The sequence below is a fragment of the Chironomus tepperi genome, unplaced genomic scaffold, assembly GCF_022539635.2.
Source record: "Chironomus tepperi strain 1889 unplaced genomic scaffold, CSIRO-AGI_Ctep_v1 contig_13, whole genome shotgun sequence".
Taxonomy (NCBI): domain Eukaryota; kingdom Metazoa; phylum Arthropoda; class Insecta; order Diptera; family Chironomidae; genus Chironomus; species Chironomus tepperi.
The window spans coordinates 651,797-668,780 of NW_027226135.1; the positions used below are offsets into that span (position 1 = coordinate 651,797).

At 35.7% G+C, this 16,984-nt stretch overlaps 2 protein-coding genes across 9 annotated transcripts in view; one reads left to right on the forward strand and one right to left on the reverse strand.

Moving 5' to 3' along the window:
* Positions 1 to 2,730: 2,730 nt before the first annotated feature.
* On the forward strand, positions 2,731 to 9,165 carry LOC139089696 (uncharacterized). The gene is made up of 3 exons (XM_070639292.1): positions 2,731 to 2,859; positions 3,628 to 4,047; positions 4,457 to 9,165. The coding sequence occupies exons 1-3, from the start codon at positions 2,805 to 2,807 to the stop codon at positions 9,163 to 9,165; spliced, it is 5,184 nt and encodes a 1,727-aa protein (XP_070495393.1). The 5' UTR covers positions 2,731 to 2,804.
* A 2,378-nt stretch (positions 9,166 to 11,543) lies between these two features.
* Positions 11,544 to 16,984, reverse strand: part of FoxP (forkhead box P) — a 142,871-nt gene continuing 137,430 nt past the window's right edge. For 5 of the 8 annotated variants that reach the window (XM_070638852.1, XM_070638818.1, XM_070638870.1 and 2 more), the window contains 6 exons: positions 15,556 to 15,591; positions 15,299 to 15,429; positions 15,057 to 15,227; positions 13,144 to 13,225; positions 12,642 to 12,772; positions 11,544 to 12,143 (listed from right to left, as the gene is read on the reverse strand). In XM_070638852.1, the coding sequence (XP_070494953.1) occupies positions 11,855 to 12,143; positions 12,642 to 12,772; positions 13,144 to 13,225; positions 15,057 to 15,227; positions 15,299 to 15,429; positions 15,556 to 15,591 (840 nt within the window). In that variant the 3' untranslated portion in view covers positions 11,544 to 11,854. The remainder of the gene's footprint in view (positions 12,144 to 12,641; positions 12,773 to 13,143; positions 13,226 to 15,056; positions 15,228 to 15,298; positions 15,430 to 15,555; positions 15,592 to 16,984) is intronic. The other 3 variants (XM_070638834.1, XM_070638842.1, XM_070638862.1) reach the window with 3 other exon arrangements.

Genomic DNA, 16,984 nt, shown 5'->3' on the forward strand with positions numbered 1-16,984 from the left:
AGGTCATGGATTACAATTGATCTGTACGATCAGCGAAGTAAGTAAGTAAGTAAGTAATGCTTTATGAATTTTTGGTAATATTTATCAAAGTAAACTCGAATTTAATTTGAATTCGAATCAACTCAAATTGACACTGTTCATTGTGTTGCCATATCCACCATACGTTTCAGATAGAGCATAGCTCGATCGTAACGCAAATCCGGATGACACAAGTCAATTAAACGATCCGACATCGAGCCGATGTGACTCTGATTTTATACCAAATTCTCTTCAAGCCATGTCAGAGTCATGTCAGCCGTCTGCCGAAATTGGGATCAATTAATCGATTTGTGCTATTTGTCAGAAAGCATTCTACTCAAAATGAACATAAGCTATCTTATTAAGTATATACATGCACAATGACCACAATACTCACCAATAACTACAGTCACATGACTAAATCCATCCCTTAGTAACCGATACAACCTTAATGATATCAACAGAATACTTGTCACAGCAAATAAATCAATCACAACAGATATGAAGCTTTTCATGCTGTCATACAGGTTAATGATGTAAATGTAGCACCTTCGACATTGATAAATTTTCTTCAACAGCAGCTTATCATTGTGACTGAACATGACAATTTGATTTAAAATTTCATTAAATTTAAGCAAGCATGTGGACATGATGTCCATATAGATGCAGATCTTGTACAAAGACAGCATCACAACTGTTGAATTGACAAAGAAGATGAATGCAGCTAGTAAGCCATAATGCTGAACAGATGAGTAGATGGTCAATGACTTCTTGACTATTGGTATCAAGCATACAGCCACAAATATCAGTCGACGTTTGAGGAGCTTTTTGAGAGCACCAAATGACATTCGAGTCCTCATATTCCACCTCAAATATCTGTCAAATTTGTTTAAAATCCTAAAGAATTCCTGATTACTTCCAGCTGTGATCATCGCTTCCAAACATGATAATTGAGTTTGTAGGATCATCAGGAGACATACAGCAGCATCAAGCAGAAGTGAATAGTTGTTGTAAAATTCACGCCTGATTGTCAATCAGATGACGAACAGGAACAGCGATCCAGATAGAGTGATTAATAGAAATAAGAAGTAATAGGCTTTGTACAGCATGTTGGTGACTTTAGAGGCTGAATTTAACTTTGAGAGGTTGAAATGTTGAAGGAGGAACAGCTCAAGTGGCTTTAGGTAGACACTGAGGGTAAATATGTTTGACATTGATTGGACTGAATGCTTTGCTAACTTACTATATGAATAGAACAATTGAAATTAAGCTTCAGAATGGAAATTGTCACTGAAATTATCGCCGTTTAGCGATTTATCGTAACTTATATTAAGTAATTCATCGATTAATCGCACTGATAATTCAAAATTTAATAAACTTTATTGCAATAATGCTTTCAGTTACAAGGATATTGTGAGTATGGCTGTCAACAAGGGCGTCAACAAGGACTTGGCGTATTCAGAAGAAGGATGAGGCTTGGAGGTCAATAGCCCTCTTTTTGATTCTGACATCAGTAGCCTAAATGACCTTACGTGTCTAAAGTCTTGAATTCAATCCCAGGTCATGTCCTTTTGAAGCTCTTGTTCCCATATTTACCGTTTAAGCACTTTTACTAAGCTCATTTTGTTTAGTCACAAAAATTTCCATTTGATTGCTATCCTCAGTATGAAGCTAATGATGTACAAAATCGACGTAAACTTGACTTTTGAACTTTTAATTAAGCGTGTCGGTGTAAAAAATTGAAGGCCAAAATATTCGTGTGGTTTTAAATAAAGGCTTAGTTTAATCATGTTTGACATTATGAGCACCAACACTTGTTGGCTTTAGAACAGGTTATGACAGCAATTGAGGATTAATGTGTGATTATTGTGATGTATTAGAGTGTAGTTGAGGTTGTAGAACTTAATGGGATTATATTGGGGTCTGTACACTTGTTGTAACACTTTTTGGCATTTGACACAGGCATCAAATATTTTATAGCGGCCACTCGCCACCGAATGTCGATTGACACTCTTATAGCGGAAGACTATTGTAGAAGATCTAAATTCCGAATACAGCCAATTGTCAACTCTGATCCGCAATAAAGCGCTACTCAACAATTGAACGACTCCCTTGATTGATGGTCATGATTTTCCATTAAAATATTAAAGCAAATTGACATTCAGATTGCAACAATATAATGTTTGAAAGGGTCGATCCTTGATGAGGCACTTCAATAAATTGTATCCTAAAGGCACCAATTGCAATCAATTAAGATTACAAAGGACATTACAAAGGAAGGACGTCACAAGACTTGATGTACCCCAGAGTTGCAAAAACATACAAATTCTTGGTAATTTGTACGGTTTTTCTTACAAACTATGTAAATTATCAACAATTTGTATGGTTTTTGCCTGTCACAGGCTCCTGTTTTTGCAACTCTGATGTACCCTACAATCCATTCAAATTCTATTATATCCAAGCTTAATATTTCCATACTAAGACTCATTATGATTTCCAAAAGATCCCAAAACTGCACACATCATCAAAATTGCATCAAAATAATCTAGTTTATGTTCTTATTCACACTAATAAATGTACAGAACAAAAAAAATTATAAAAATAGTCTCTTATCGGTATTAATTCTTATTTCGCTTCGACTTCCTCGAATTGCTTTGGGTTTTTTTTACACACATTGTATGGCATAGTATGTCAGTTTTAGTTCAGATTTCATCTCGTTTGCATGAAAAGAAGTGAAATAAAATATTAAATTTGTTCAATAAATACCGGATTAATGTGTAGAGAAGATGATGATTGAGGCAATTAACGACAATGGTTCTTGTAATATTGACGGAACCAATGGTAAGTTGCTAATTTATGTCTAAATCAGTGATGGACAATCTTGAATTTTTCGTGGCACAGCTTTAGTTTTGAACTTTGACCGTAATTGTATACGGCTTATGGTTTCTTGCTATCGGGATCGGGATTCCCCGAGAATTCCCGAAAATTTCAATCCCGATCCCGAAAATTTATCGGGACCGATATTTCGAGAATGCATAATACGGCATACAGTTCATGGAATTTCCAATTTTTTTTTGGTGACACACTGATGTGCTGCGGCACAAAGGTTGTCCATCACTACTCTAGAGTAAGAAATACTTCAGATTGTGTCTTTAAGAACACTAACCTTAATTGTTAATGGAATTTAAATATTTCTGGAAGGTACACACGACGTACATAAGACAAATAATGAATTAGACAACAGACTGACATGACTTTGGCATTGGGTCAGAATTGATGAATTCCAGTGTCACGCCAGGAGTCTCTTAACAGGCAATGAGCATGTTCTCGAGAGTCAGATCAAGTGTGATTCATGTCCTCCCTTTCAACGCCTGAAGCTGGCTCTACCGCCTGCCAATTAGTCTCGAGGGGTTGCTCTTCTTAAATATAATAATTGAGCATGCTTACAAGCATTAATTTCACCATGCTCTGCTCTTGAGATACCTGTCTATGTCTTCTAAGGGTCAAGCCGGTCTGAAGCCACATTTATTACTTTTTTCAATGACTTGTGCCTTCCCCACCTCATAACAACCCAAACATTATATTAATAAATCTTATCTTTTTTCCTAGAAATTCACGAGCATTCTGTGATTCCGATGAAAAACATCAAATCACTCATTAATGCTTCAAACACAAACGTTATCAAATGTGTAAAATACAGCAACAACATTGTCTGCGCTGTTGAGTCACTAGAAAGTGATGTGACTAATACACAGCATGCTGTTCTTATTCAATTTATAATTGAAGAGAACTTTAAGGAACTGAATCAAGATCAACTTGACATGCTTGCTCAAATATTCAGCACAAAGGCTGTTGTACTGTTTTTCAAATCCAAGGACTGCAACTCAATGTTGATTTACTGGAAATCAAGGAACATTGACTACTTTTTGACCTTGATGCCACCCAAAAGGATGACAATTTTGGAATGTGAAGAAGTTTATGAATTTGTTGCTGACTTTTTGGTGGAATCGTTGGATAATGGACAGTTGGGTGAGTACAAGATGACTAGGTGCTGCATATTCTTTGAGTTTTGGAAAGGATGGGGAGTCAGGGACGAAGGGGGATGTGTTAATGAGGAATTAAGTCCTCTGTTGTCCTCTGTTGTCCTCTGTTGTCCTCTGTTGTCCTCTGTTGTCCTCTGTTGTCCTCTGTTGTCCTCTGTTGTCCTCTGTTGTCCTCTGTTGTCCTCTGTTGTCCTCTGTTGTCCTCTACAGTCCTCTACAGTCCTCTACAGTCCTCTACAGTCCTCTGCTGTCCTCTGCTGTCCTCTGCTGTCCTCTACTGTCCTCTACTGTCCTCTACTGTCCTCTACTGTCCTCTACTGTCCTCTACAGTCCTCTACAGTCCTCTCCATCCCCCGTAGGGTCTCTTCTCATTTTAATTTTTCAATATTTTTTAGGTATTCAACGGAATCACACACACAGTGCTGAATCCAACAAAATCGACCTCCTCCAGCTTGCCAACTCCAAAAACCTCAACATCCTTCAACAATCAGTCGAACTAAATGACACCAAATGTGTCAAATCCATCCTCAATCTTGGCATATTCAAGGACACGCCATATCAGCTTGACAATCCACCATCAATTGCCTTAATCAACAAGAACTTTTCAATACTTTTGATGTTAATGGAAGCAAATTTCACATATCCACCATTTATGGACATCACAAAGGTTCCAACTGAGATACAGCAGCATGTTCAAGTCTGTGAGGACCTCCATGATGCAGTCACAGCCAAAAATATCCCAAAAATTGATGAAATTCTCAAATTAAATCCAAAATTTCGTCATTTTTACAACAAAAACAATCAATCGGTGCTTAAAGTAGCACTTGAGAAGAAGCTGTACAGCATGTATGAAGTCCTTCTGTCCAATGACATCACATTCGGTCCACACGAGCATTTCGAGCGTGTTTTTGCCGGTCTTAATGAAAATGACAAAACAATTTTGAGGGAAATTCACTTCCGATGCTCAAAAGACCTGCCTGAACATCACATGAATGTCCTGATGATGAACACATCAATAAGTCACGATGATATGGAGTATGAAGGCAAAGAGGAACTTGTATTGCGTGCTTATAGATTCTTGAATAAAAATCCACATTTAAATCCAATCCTTAAAGTTGTGGCTGCATCCAGGAGATTTAACATCATTTTTGACTTTAAAAGGAAGTCAGTTGCAGCTGTTGATCCAACGGCACCGCCTGATATGCGTGGATTCTTTTATCTTAATGGTAAAATATGTGTTGGTGCTGAACAGTTGCTGGATGTGGCTACGGAACATGAGACGTTTGGTACATTGGCACATGAACTTTGTCATTATGCTGCAAACTTGACATTCAGGAACTTTGCAAAGCCGTACGCAAAAAATGACAAAAAGTCCAGTGCTGAATTTAGGGAAGTTTTTGAATTTTGTAAGGAACATTCAGGACGGGAGGAGATCATCGATTTGGCATTTAAGGAACCTCCAGCTGTCCAAAAAGCTGAAGTTATTGTACGTGCTGCACATCTTATTGCTATGTATGACAATCAACCTGATAAGCTTGCTGATCTTCAAGACTTTTATGCTGTGCTGTTCAATTTTTATACCCAAAAAGTCCTTCCGGCAATGACAGCTGCCATACCAAACATCCGTAGGAAGGCAGACGTGGAAATTAAGGAAAAAGACAAGAAAATTTTCAATTTGACGAGAAATTTTTACATCGCAATTGGACTTGGGATCATCATAGCTGCATTGGTCGGATTTATTGTCTATAGACCAACTTATAAGTTTGAGGAACTGACGCCTGAGCAGCAAGATAAAGTCAGGAATGCATTTGTAAGCTACAGGAATGTCAGTGTCCAATTTAAGGAACTGTTCAGGAACGACTCAAGTGCTTATGGGAAGCTGACATCTGAACATATTACGGACATGCTGGGTGGGGTTGTGCTGGATTTTGATGACTCAAGGCTGATGAATTTGGATGCAATTGTGAGGCTTGATTGGACTGAAATGCCTGAAAAGTTGAAGGATAAATTTATGGAATCGGAAGCGGATTTTCAAGGTCAGAATGTGAAGTTTGGGATTTTTAATGATTCTGATGCTTTTGTCAGCCTTACTTCCTCTGAACTCATCAACACCTTAAAGCAAATTCCACTCAAAATTGGACAGACCCCAAAACTTACTGCTGATTTCTACATCGACCGTAAATTCCTTCCTGAAGATGCAAAGCTGCTGAATTTTGAGTACCAATTTGGACATGATTATAAAATGCCTGAAGGACTAACTGACAAGACTGTCCAGGAACTGTTCGTACAGACTAGGACACAAGGTCAAACTTTTCAGCGATTTTGTAACGAATTTTTCAAAAATAATTCAACTTTTCGGGACGAAACATTCAAAAAAGTCAGGCAGAACAGCTTTTTTGTCAAAAATTTCTACAATTATAATCATCAGCAGTTCCTGTTTATGCACGAAAGTTCCAAAGAAATCATCAAAAAGGCTGAAAAAGACAAGATTTTTGTGCTGTCATCGGATGCTGGTGCTGGAAAGACAATAACATTTGAGCATCTTGGTATTGAGATTAAGGAGATGTATCCGAGTAAGTGGGTGGCTTATGTGGATCTGAAGGGTCATGTGGGGTACTACAAGTATGAGGAATCGAATGGAATCAAGCCAAATTCTGACTATTTTACATCCAAAAATGTCATAAATTTGCTAAAAAATATTGTGGATTTTAGCGACCAAAAAAGCAATTTTGAGGTTAGAATCTTTGAAAAATCATTCGATTCCGGCAATTTGGTGCTAATTTGGAATGGCTTTGATGAGATATCCTCAGAATCCAACAGCTTTGTCCTCAATTTGATGAATTTTATCAACAAAAACACCTCAAATGTCCAGTACATCTGCACTAGACCTTTATACTCTGATCTGATAAGTAAGACATTCGACACAAGACCTTACCAGCTAGTTCCACTGGATGCCAATGGCAAGAAGTCATTCCTGAAGAGTTATTTTATCTCACAAGGTATCAAAAGTGGTAAAACTGACGAAAACATCGAAAAAGTTGACGAAAACATACAAAAAGTCGATGAAAACATTGAAAATGTCGATAAAAACATTGAAAAAGATGATAAAAACATTCAAAAAGTCGACAAAAACATTCAAAAAGTCGACGAAAACATTCAAAAAGTTGAAAAAATAATCGAAAAACTTCAAAATTCCCAAAGCGTTCCACAAGACTTTAACACACCGCTGATGCTTAAGCTAGTCGCGGAAGTCTACATCGACAATCTCCTCATCGATTCCGGCAATACTTACGGCATTTACGAGACATTTATCATGAAAAAGATCCGAATTTGGCTCCAAAAAGGCGAATCAGCACACAAAATGACAGGACGTATGATCCTTTACAGCCATAAATACAATTTCATGGATATATACCAAAAGTATGCATTCCTAGACCAGCTTAATCTCTTCCTATCAACAACATTAGCCATGAAGCTCCAAAAGCTCCAAATTATGCAAAAGGAAATCCCAAAAGATCTCGAATTCGACAAAATATCCGAAATGGGAATTCTTTACATTAACGGTAAAAATAAATTTGAATTTGCACACAAAACATTTGCAGAGTTTTTCATCGCACGATATTTTATCGAAAACATTTATAATGTTCAGGAGGATGTGCAGGAAGACGAGGCAGAACTGCGACTTGAATTGTTCTTCAGAATCATGAAAACGTACGGCGACCGGCAGACAGTCATTATTGACTTTATGGACTCACATCTGGAGACGAACAATGACAAAAAGGATGTCAAGTTCAATCCAGTCATTGCCGACCTTTTAAGGACCAAATTTAAGAAATTTTTATTCCGACTTTTGGACACAAATCATCCGAAAATTTATGAATTTTTATTCAAATTCTTCAGTAAGGATCACGACTTGCTGGTCGACCTGCTTCATGTCCATCAGCCAGAAACCCTCTACACAGCAATCTTCAATCCCGGCTACTTTGCACTAGCTGTAAATCCTGAAAATATCAAAAATATCTCAAAAAAATACCTAAATCCATCAGAATTCCAGTCATTCATCACCGGCATCGACCAGAAGGGCATGTTCTACTATGGACTGTATTTCTATGAGGATGTCGATGCAGCCAAGTTCCATCCCGATCACAGTGACTTTATAAAGCAATTTATGTACGATACTTACTGGACATTTATGCAAAACATTCAAATCTACTTGACAGATGCAGAACAAAAGGAAATGTTCATCGCTGCTGTAAATCCAAAAATTTATCTTTATTACAATCGAGTTGCTGCATTTTTTGAAGGATTTGAGCAGTTTGGATATGGATATGCTGACATGTGGGGACGGTATGAGGAACTGCTGACCAGAAATGAGACGAAGGATGTGCTTGGTGATGCCTTGATCCAGTACAATGAGATAAATCCATGTGATAAGAAAGGAAGTGACGAGATGATGACGACACTGATCAGCTACATTGAGGAACTGAACCTGGATGACAAGGAAGTGCTTGACATGTTTATATCCAAAAATATCCTTCATGAATCGCATTTTATTGCTGTTCAGTTTGAGAAGGTTTGGACATACCTGAGCAGTCACACGACAATGCAGCAACGACGGGACATTTTACTTCAGGATGACTTGGACGACAAGAACTTCTATTTGTACTCAGTTGATGGAGATAAAAAGCAAGTTTATGCCAGGAATAGCTACTTTTACTATATCTATGACTTTACGCCATTTAAGGTCCTTCATCGTGCCTTTATCATCCCAAGTGGACGGACTTTTAATCAAACAATTCAAATTTATGCTGAGCACTTTAATAAATATGAAATTCAGGACATGATTGTCGGTTCCAATGACTTTTTGTACTATTTTGTGGACACAGCAGACACAAGTGATTTTCAGGATGTTGTGGATTACTTCCTGGAACTGTTCAAGGGAAATGAGACAAAATTGATGAATTATTTGGATAGAAAAATTAAGCCGACGAAATTTAACATTTTTGGGTTTATTGAGAACTTGAGGGACCTTCCACAGGCATTTTCAAGATGGTTTGATAATCTGGATGTGCTGAGAGTTCTTAAGAAGAAAATTAATGTTTAATTGCATTTGTGAGATGAGGTAATAAAGATTTGTTTATTCAAAATGTGTCATTATCAATCAATCTGCTCTTTTACGCTCCTCTGCGCTCGTCTATGCTCTTTTCTGCTTCCTTGCGCTTTTTTCTGCTTTTCTGCGCTCTTTTCTGCTTCTCTGTGCTCTTTTCTGCTCTTCTGTGCTCTTTTTCACTCCTCTACGCTCTTTTCTGCTCCTCTGCGCACTGCTTCTATACGCTCTTTTTCTTTTCTGCTTTTTGCTTTCTGCGCTTTTTAGACTTCTGCTTCTCTGCGCTCTTTTCAGCTTCTTTTGTCTTTTTCTGCTTTTCTGCGCTCTTTTGTGCTCTTTTACACGCTTTTGTGCTTCTCTGCGCTCTTTTCTACTCTTCTGCTCTGCGCTTTTTCTGCTCCTCTGCGCTCTTTTTCACTCTTCTGCGCTCTATTGTGCTTCTCTGTGCTCTTTTCTGCTTCTCTGCGCAGTTTCATACTTCTCTACGCTCCTTTCTGCTCTCCTTCAATTTTCTGCGCTCTTGAGGGCTTTTTTCCGCTCTTCTGCACTCTTATGCGCTCATCTCCGCTTGTCTTTTAGCTTTTCTGCACTCTTCTATATTTTTCTACACTCCTGTGCGCTCATCTTCGCTCTTCTGCGCTCCTATGCACTCTCCTTAAATTTTCTGCGCTCTCTTGCGCTTATTTACGCTCGTCTATGCCCTTCTACGTTCCTCTCTACAAATCTGCGATTTTCTGCGCCCTTTTTTGCTCCTCTACGCTCATCTGAAAATTGAAAAGTCACTGAAAATTGAAATTTAATTAAAAAAATCACAATTTAAATTACTTAAAGATTTTTTTCATTTTTATTTCGCTACTCGAATTTCGATTTTCAATGATATTTTTGTTTTTTTTTTTTTAATTTAAATTTTGATCACTAAAAATTTTTTTCTTCATTTTCATTCCATTTTATGTTATTACTAATAAATTTTTTAAATATTTTATATTATTTTTTTATTTTTATTAATTTCTATAATCACTAAGAATTATTTTCATCCAATTAAAGCAAATTTTACATAATTTTTATTATCTTTATTATTTTTATTATTTTTAACATTTTATTAATTATTTAATGTGAAAAATGTTTTTCGAAAATTTAAATTAAATTTAAAATAGAAATTTTATTTAAAACTGAAACAATAAAATTTAATCAAAATTTAATTTTAAAATTTGAATTTCTTTTAAATTGAAACAAATTTTGAGATAAGTTATAAAAAAAAATTTTTGAAATTTTTAATTTTTTTTGTTGATTTTTTTAAAAACAATATTAATTTTGAAACCTAAAATTAATTTTTTTTAAATTTAAAATTTTTAAAATGTGGACTTTTTTTGAAAAATTCTCAAAAATTTTGATTTTTTTTAAAAAATTTTAAATTTTACTTTTTCTTTTAAATTTTTTAAAAAAAAAAGTTTTTAATTTCAAAAAAATTGAAATTTTCCAAAAATGTTTAAATTTAAAAAAATATTTTTTTGAAAAAAAAAATTAAATTTACCAACAAAAAAATATTAAAATTTTATCTTAATTTAAGTGAGATTTTTTGCAATTTTTAATCATAATATTTATACACATTTTACATAAAAATTATAATAAGATTTTTTGACATTTATTTATTTTTTTTTTTATTTTTCACAATTTTTCCATCTTTTTAAAGTTCAAAATTTTGGATGAAATTTTATTTTTTTTAACAAATTTTTCACTTATTTTATTTTTAAAATTTAATTTTTTTTATTAATTCTTAAATAAATATTCAATTTAATTATAATATCATACATTTAATAATACTTGTCAAACATTGTTGGCGTGCATTTTTCTGATTTTTATTTCCTTAATTAATGTACAACTTTACTTCCGTAATTCTTATTTTTCATTAAATACTTTACATGATAAGTTGAATTGCCTTAAAATGCTAAATTTTATATATTTTTTTTTTTAAGAAAAAGGAAGTCAAATTTAGTGTTTTGGAAAGGACATAAGTGGCATGGGGGGCAGGGGATGTTTGGTCATTTTGGGGGGTCAACCTTGGGTCAAACCCCTTTTTCCTAATTTTTTCAAAACATTTCTTGATCATTTTGATCAGTTTTGCACCCTAAAGCTAGATTAGACATGAATTGGACACAAATCTGTCCCAGAGACGTCGCCAGAGTGGGATATAAGGGTTCTAAGTGAGAGGATGGAGAGGTAAGTCTAGTAACGCTCTTAAGTGACCCCAATCTACCCTTACGTTGTCCCTAAGCTACATCTTCAGCACTTTATGTCATCCAGGTAGTCCCTGAAGGTACACGACGTGGAAATGGCAGAAAATCCAGCCCAAATTGAACTTGACACTACCCTGAAGGTGGATTTCATCGAATCTACCCTCATGTCAGTGCCATGCAAGACTAGAGTCGGATTTTCGGCCATTTTTACATCATGTGCTTTCCAGGACCATTCATTGACTATTTCAAAAATGTTCAAATTCCACCTCAATATCCCCCAAAATCCCTAAATTTGACTTCCTTTTAATCATCATCCTCCAAAAAATCATTTAAATTTCTAAATTTTCTAAATTTAGTTTTTTCCAAAAAATTTCCTATAATTTTTTAAACATTTTTTCCACTTTTTTCATTTTTTTGATATGACGAAATTAAATTTCATATTTTAAAAATTTTTAAAATTTTTCACTTTTACTCAAATCCTCAACTTCATCTTCCATCTTTTCATCCTCATCATCATCATAATTGCTGACAACTTCATGCTTAACGAGATTCTCAGCATGATGATTATGATATGCAGCTGATGATGCATTTTCGGACTCTTCGGGTGAATTTAAGTTGTCATTACGTAAGTGATAAAAGCGCTCTTTTAAGCTTCTTGGTGATAAGCGTGACTTGCGACGATGATGATCGAAACTGTATGCATTCATCATGTCCATGTGTTGGTCGAGTTTCTCGTGTGAGCTAAAAAATTAGGGAAATTGGGAATGATTAGAGATTTTGTTTAGGGTCGAGCTGACGTAGCGTCGAGCTGACCTAGAGTCGAGCTGACCTAGAGTCGAGCTGACCTAAAGTCGAGCTGACCTAGAGTCGAGCTGATCTAGAGTCGAGCTGACCTAGAGTCGAGCTGATCTAGAGTCGAGCTGATCTAGAGTCGAGCTGACCTAGAGTCGAGCTGATCTAGAGTCGAGCTGATCTAGAGTCGAGCTGAATTAGAGTCGAGCTGACCTAGAGTCGAGCTGACATAGAGTCGAGCTGATCTAGAGTCGAGCTGATCTAGAGTCGAGCTGATCTAGAGTCGAGCTGACCTAGAGTCGAGCTGACCTAAAGTCGAGCTGACCTAAAGTCGAGCTGACCTAGAGTCGAGCTGACCTAAAGTCGAGCTGACCTAGAGTCGAGCTGACCTAAAGTCGAGCTGACCTAGAGTCGAGCTGATCTAGACAAAAATGTCAATCAACTTACTTGCTAAAGTTCTGCACGCCATTTGGAGATCTTGATGGGCTCAGTGATTGTGAGCGAAATTTGTCATGCTTGATATGATTTATCATTGTTCCATTGTCATCTAACAGATTTGATGGTGATAGCCAGAAATTCTGGAAAAAAATTAAAATTTAAATTGAAATTTTGGTTGATTTTGTCAATTTAGAATCAGTGTTGTCCAAGCTGTGAGCTATGATACTCCTTGGAAAAGTCAAGACGCATGCTACAACCGCATTTGGTGCACAGTTTTGGTCACATTTGCTTATTTTGGATACAATTCAGGTTCAATTTGCTTATGAATTCCACTCAAAAAGCACAAATCGGTTAATTGATCCAAAATCCAGCACCAGACTGATATGACCCTGACATGATGTCAAGCATGTCACCAAGTCTGAGTAATATCATCCTGGTGCAGGATTTCAGTCGATTTAAGCTATTAGGATCATAATTTGATCAGAAACAGTCAAAATTTCATTCAACATACCTGCAAATTCAGTGCCATATTTTCACCATACATCTGATTTTGTGATGGGCTGTGTAATGATCGTGGACCTCGTTGAAGATTTCTAAATTATCGACGAATAAAATATTCAAAAATTAGCAATTTTTTCAGTAAATTATTCAAAAAAGTTAGTAAAAAGAGCAAAAGATTGAGTAAAAAGATCTTTTTATATAAAATTGAACATTTAGAGTTGAAAAAGAAAAAAAGACAAAAAGATTTTTTTTATGAAAAGAATAGAATGATAAAGTAATAGAATAAACATATATAGACATAAAAGAACAGTTTAAAGAAGTAAGAAGACAAAGATTTTACACATAATAGATAAGGTTTTGAGATAAGGTTTTGAGGATCATGCAGGATATAAGTACATATAGAGATAATGAATAGAGAGTGCGATCAAGAAGCATGCACATGCAGAGTTTATAGAGTAAATGTTGATGTAGGATGCATGCAAGGATATAGTAAGTTTTCATGCAATAATTAAAAGTGCGATATAATTTATTTTTTGCAATAATTTTAAATATTTTATAATAAAGCTTTGATAAAGAAGAATATAAAGTTGAGGTTATCTTCAATAGCACAATCCAAAAGACACATGGCGTAGAAATTGCCAAAAATCGATCTCAGGCCAGCGTGACTTTGACTTCAAGCCAGAGTCAAGTCAGTCTGGATTGAGATTTTAAACCATTTCAACTAGGGTTATCCTGAAGCTCAAGACCAAGACCAAGATCGAGATCGAAATTGAGATTGATACTCTAAGATCATTTTCAGCAAGTTTCGGAATTTTCGACAAATATCAAAACCTAAAATAGAAGTCTTGGACTTGGTCTCTGTCTCAAGAAATCTCTGTATCTACTCCATATGTCTTCCAGGAATCTCCAGTTGCTGTCGAATTACTATCGTGATGTCGGCAATAGATTGCTATATAAACAATCTCAATGCCTGTTAAGGCTAAATTTCAAGATAACAAATATTCAATTTCAAGCAATTTTCATTCATTCAATCATGCATCATGCAATAAATATATCAAAAACATGCTTAAATAACGCTAAGGTAATAAACAAGTAACAAGTCATAAGCGTTTGGCGAACAATTTCTGCATCATAGAACTCTGAAACTAGATGACGTCTATAATCAACGAGGCTGTTCGAATGACAACAAAATTTAAAATGGCCAAAAAAATGTCTTCAGGCTGGAATGAACTGGATTTTTCCGAATCTAAATGCTCTCAAATACTTACCAGATTCACACCGACATATGGACACTGTATTTCAACATTTCTACGTCGTGTGTTCCTTTTGGAAATTATCCTAAAAGACACAAGATGCAGAAATGGCCAAAATCGGACTCCAGAATACCTTGACCCTGACTTCAAGCCAGATTAGATGAAATCCGAGCTTTAGTCAAAGTCAAATTTGTCTAGGGCCCGGTTTAGGTTATATTTGGCATCAGGTCAATGTCAAGGCAGGATTTTCGGCCATTTCTAAGTCGTGTGTCTTTAAGGATAATTTAATAATGTGGCAAATTTGCAATAATTCAAGAATATTAAATGAACACTGTCTAAATGCAGTTCATTTTGTCGAAATTTGAATATAAATATTTTCTATAATTCATCTATAAATCCATAATTTATAAGTACATATGTAAGCATAGCAATAACCTATAATTCGAACATTTATAAGCGGACAAGACAAAAAATTTAACAAAATTTTCAAAAATATTTACAATTTTTTCTTAAAATTTAACATAAAAATTTGATCCACGGATGCAATTTGTCCCCATCATATATACACATTGTTCAATCCCCAAAAATTATAATATCCCCAAAATAATCCCCAAAAAATAACAAAAAATCAAAAAAAAAGAAGGTTCCAAAATTTTTTGCATGTCCTTACTGTCCAACACCAGCAATTTGTCCATCATTTTGCATCACATTCGCATCATTTGGATCACAATAATTAGACGACGGTGTAGAACTCGTTGGCGATCGATAAGCACCGGTTGTCGTACCATCCGAATCTTGTGTAACTCCATTACCACCCGACGGTGCCTGAGAACTGCACAAACTTTTTTTTTGACAATTTGCAACAACAACGTGAATTTTTTAGCAATAAATTTGAAATTTTATTTAACATACTTGCGTGGTCTGCCGCGCGACAAATGACGACGTTTAACAAACTCATTGTCATCGACCATCCAAAAACTGCCAAAATCATCTTCGTATCGTACGAAACATTTGTGGAGTGACAAATTTGTTCGAATTGCGTTCTTTTTTGTTGTTGTTGTTGTTGCAATTAAAAAAATGGAATTTTTTTTGGAAATTTTAATTAAAAAAATTTGAATTTTTATAGGTTTTGCTGTCTGAATTAAGTTTTGGATTTGACCCTTAAGTACCTTAAAATCCCCTTTTAATCCTCCAGAATTTTTGTCCTTTGAGGACCCAATTGAAAATGGTAAGAAAAATTTTGTTAATTTATCTCATAATTGTTGTTGTTGTTTTTTTGTTATTTTTACGACATTTTTGCTATATTTCCCATACTTATGCATAACCATTTGACCCCGTCATATAATCCCCCGATGCCTTTATGTTCCAACCCCAATTTGCATACTTTTATGACTTTTTGCCAAATTACCCTGATCGAAATGACTTTTTGTCTGATGGAAAGTAGAGTAATAAATTGAGGAATCTGATTTGATGTGATTTGGATATGATGTCAAGTCAGGGTGTCAATCTGGGGAGTTTCTGGGAAGATATTTGGATGTTTAGTGATTCATGTTGTGTATCTGAATTGTTCAGAATCCTTTATTATGTTGGTGTAACACTAACTTGGAGTCAGACTTGACTTTATGTAATTAAATGAGTCTGACTTGGTCTCTGACTTGCACTAAGACTTGGTCAGAGGCCGTCAAATAACTCTGAATTGATGTCATACTTGACTATAGGCCATCAAGCGACTCTAAATTGGAGCTAGACTTGAATAAATGTCAACTTGACGATAACTTGTTTCAGAATTGGTCTCAACTAGTTAAGTGACTCTGACTAGGTGTCTGACTTGGTTTTAAGCAGTCTAGTGACTTTAAATCAGTGCCAGACTTTAAAAAAGGCCGAATTGACTCTGGCTTAGTGCCATACCTGACTATAGGTCGTTAAATGACTTTGAAATCGTGCCAGACTTGGTCTCAAGCCGTTGAGTGACTCTAACTTCTAAGTAAGTCTAGCTTGATCTGAGACTTGGTTAGAGGCCGTCAAATGTCTCTGAATTGGTTCCAGACTTAATTGCAGGCCAAAACGAATTTTTATTGTTGCTAGACTTGACTTTAGACCACCGAGTGACTCTAACTTGGTTCTGAAGCCATAAAATGATTCTGATTTGGGGCAAGACTTGACTACAGGCTGAAGTGACCCTAGCTTATTGCCAGACTTGATATATAGCCTTTGAATGGCTCAAAATAGGTGTCAGACTTAGTCTGATTGCTCTCCTCAGACCTCTAAATTTTGAGCTAGATTTGATATCGTTATAGGCCGTCGACTCTTACTAAGTGCCAGACTTGTTCTCAGATTGTCTAGTGACTCTGACTTAGTGCTGGACTTGGCTCGAGGTCGATTTGACTCTGACTTCTTGACAGAATTTTGACTAAAAAGCCATTGAAAACTAGTTTAATCGGTTCCATTGATTCGAAGTTGATTCAAATTTTGTATGGAAAAGCCGACTTAAGTTTAACCAAATCCATATGATATTCATGTTGACTACAAGCCCAGTGATTGACAATCATCCCTTTCAAATCCATCCAGATAGACACCCCAAAATAGACAATATCCCAG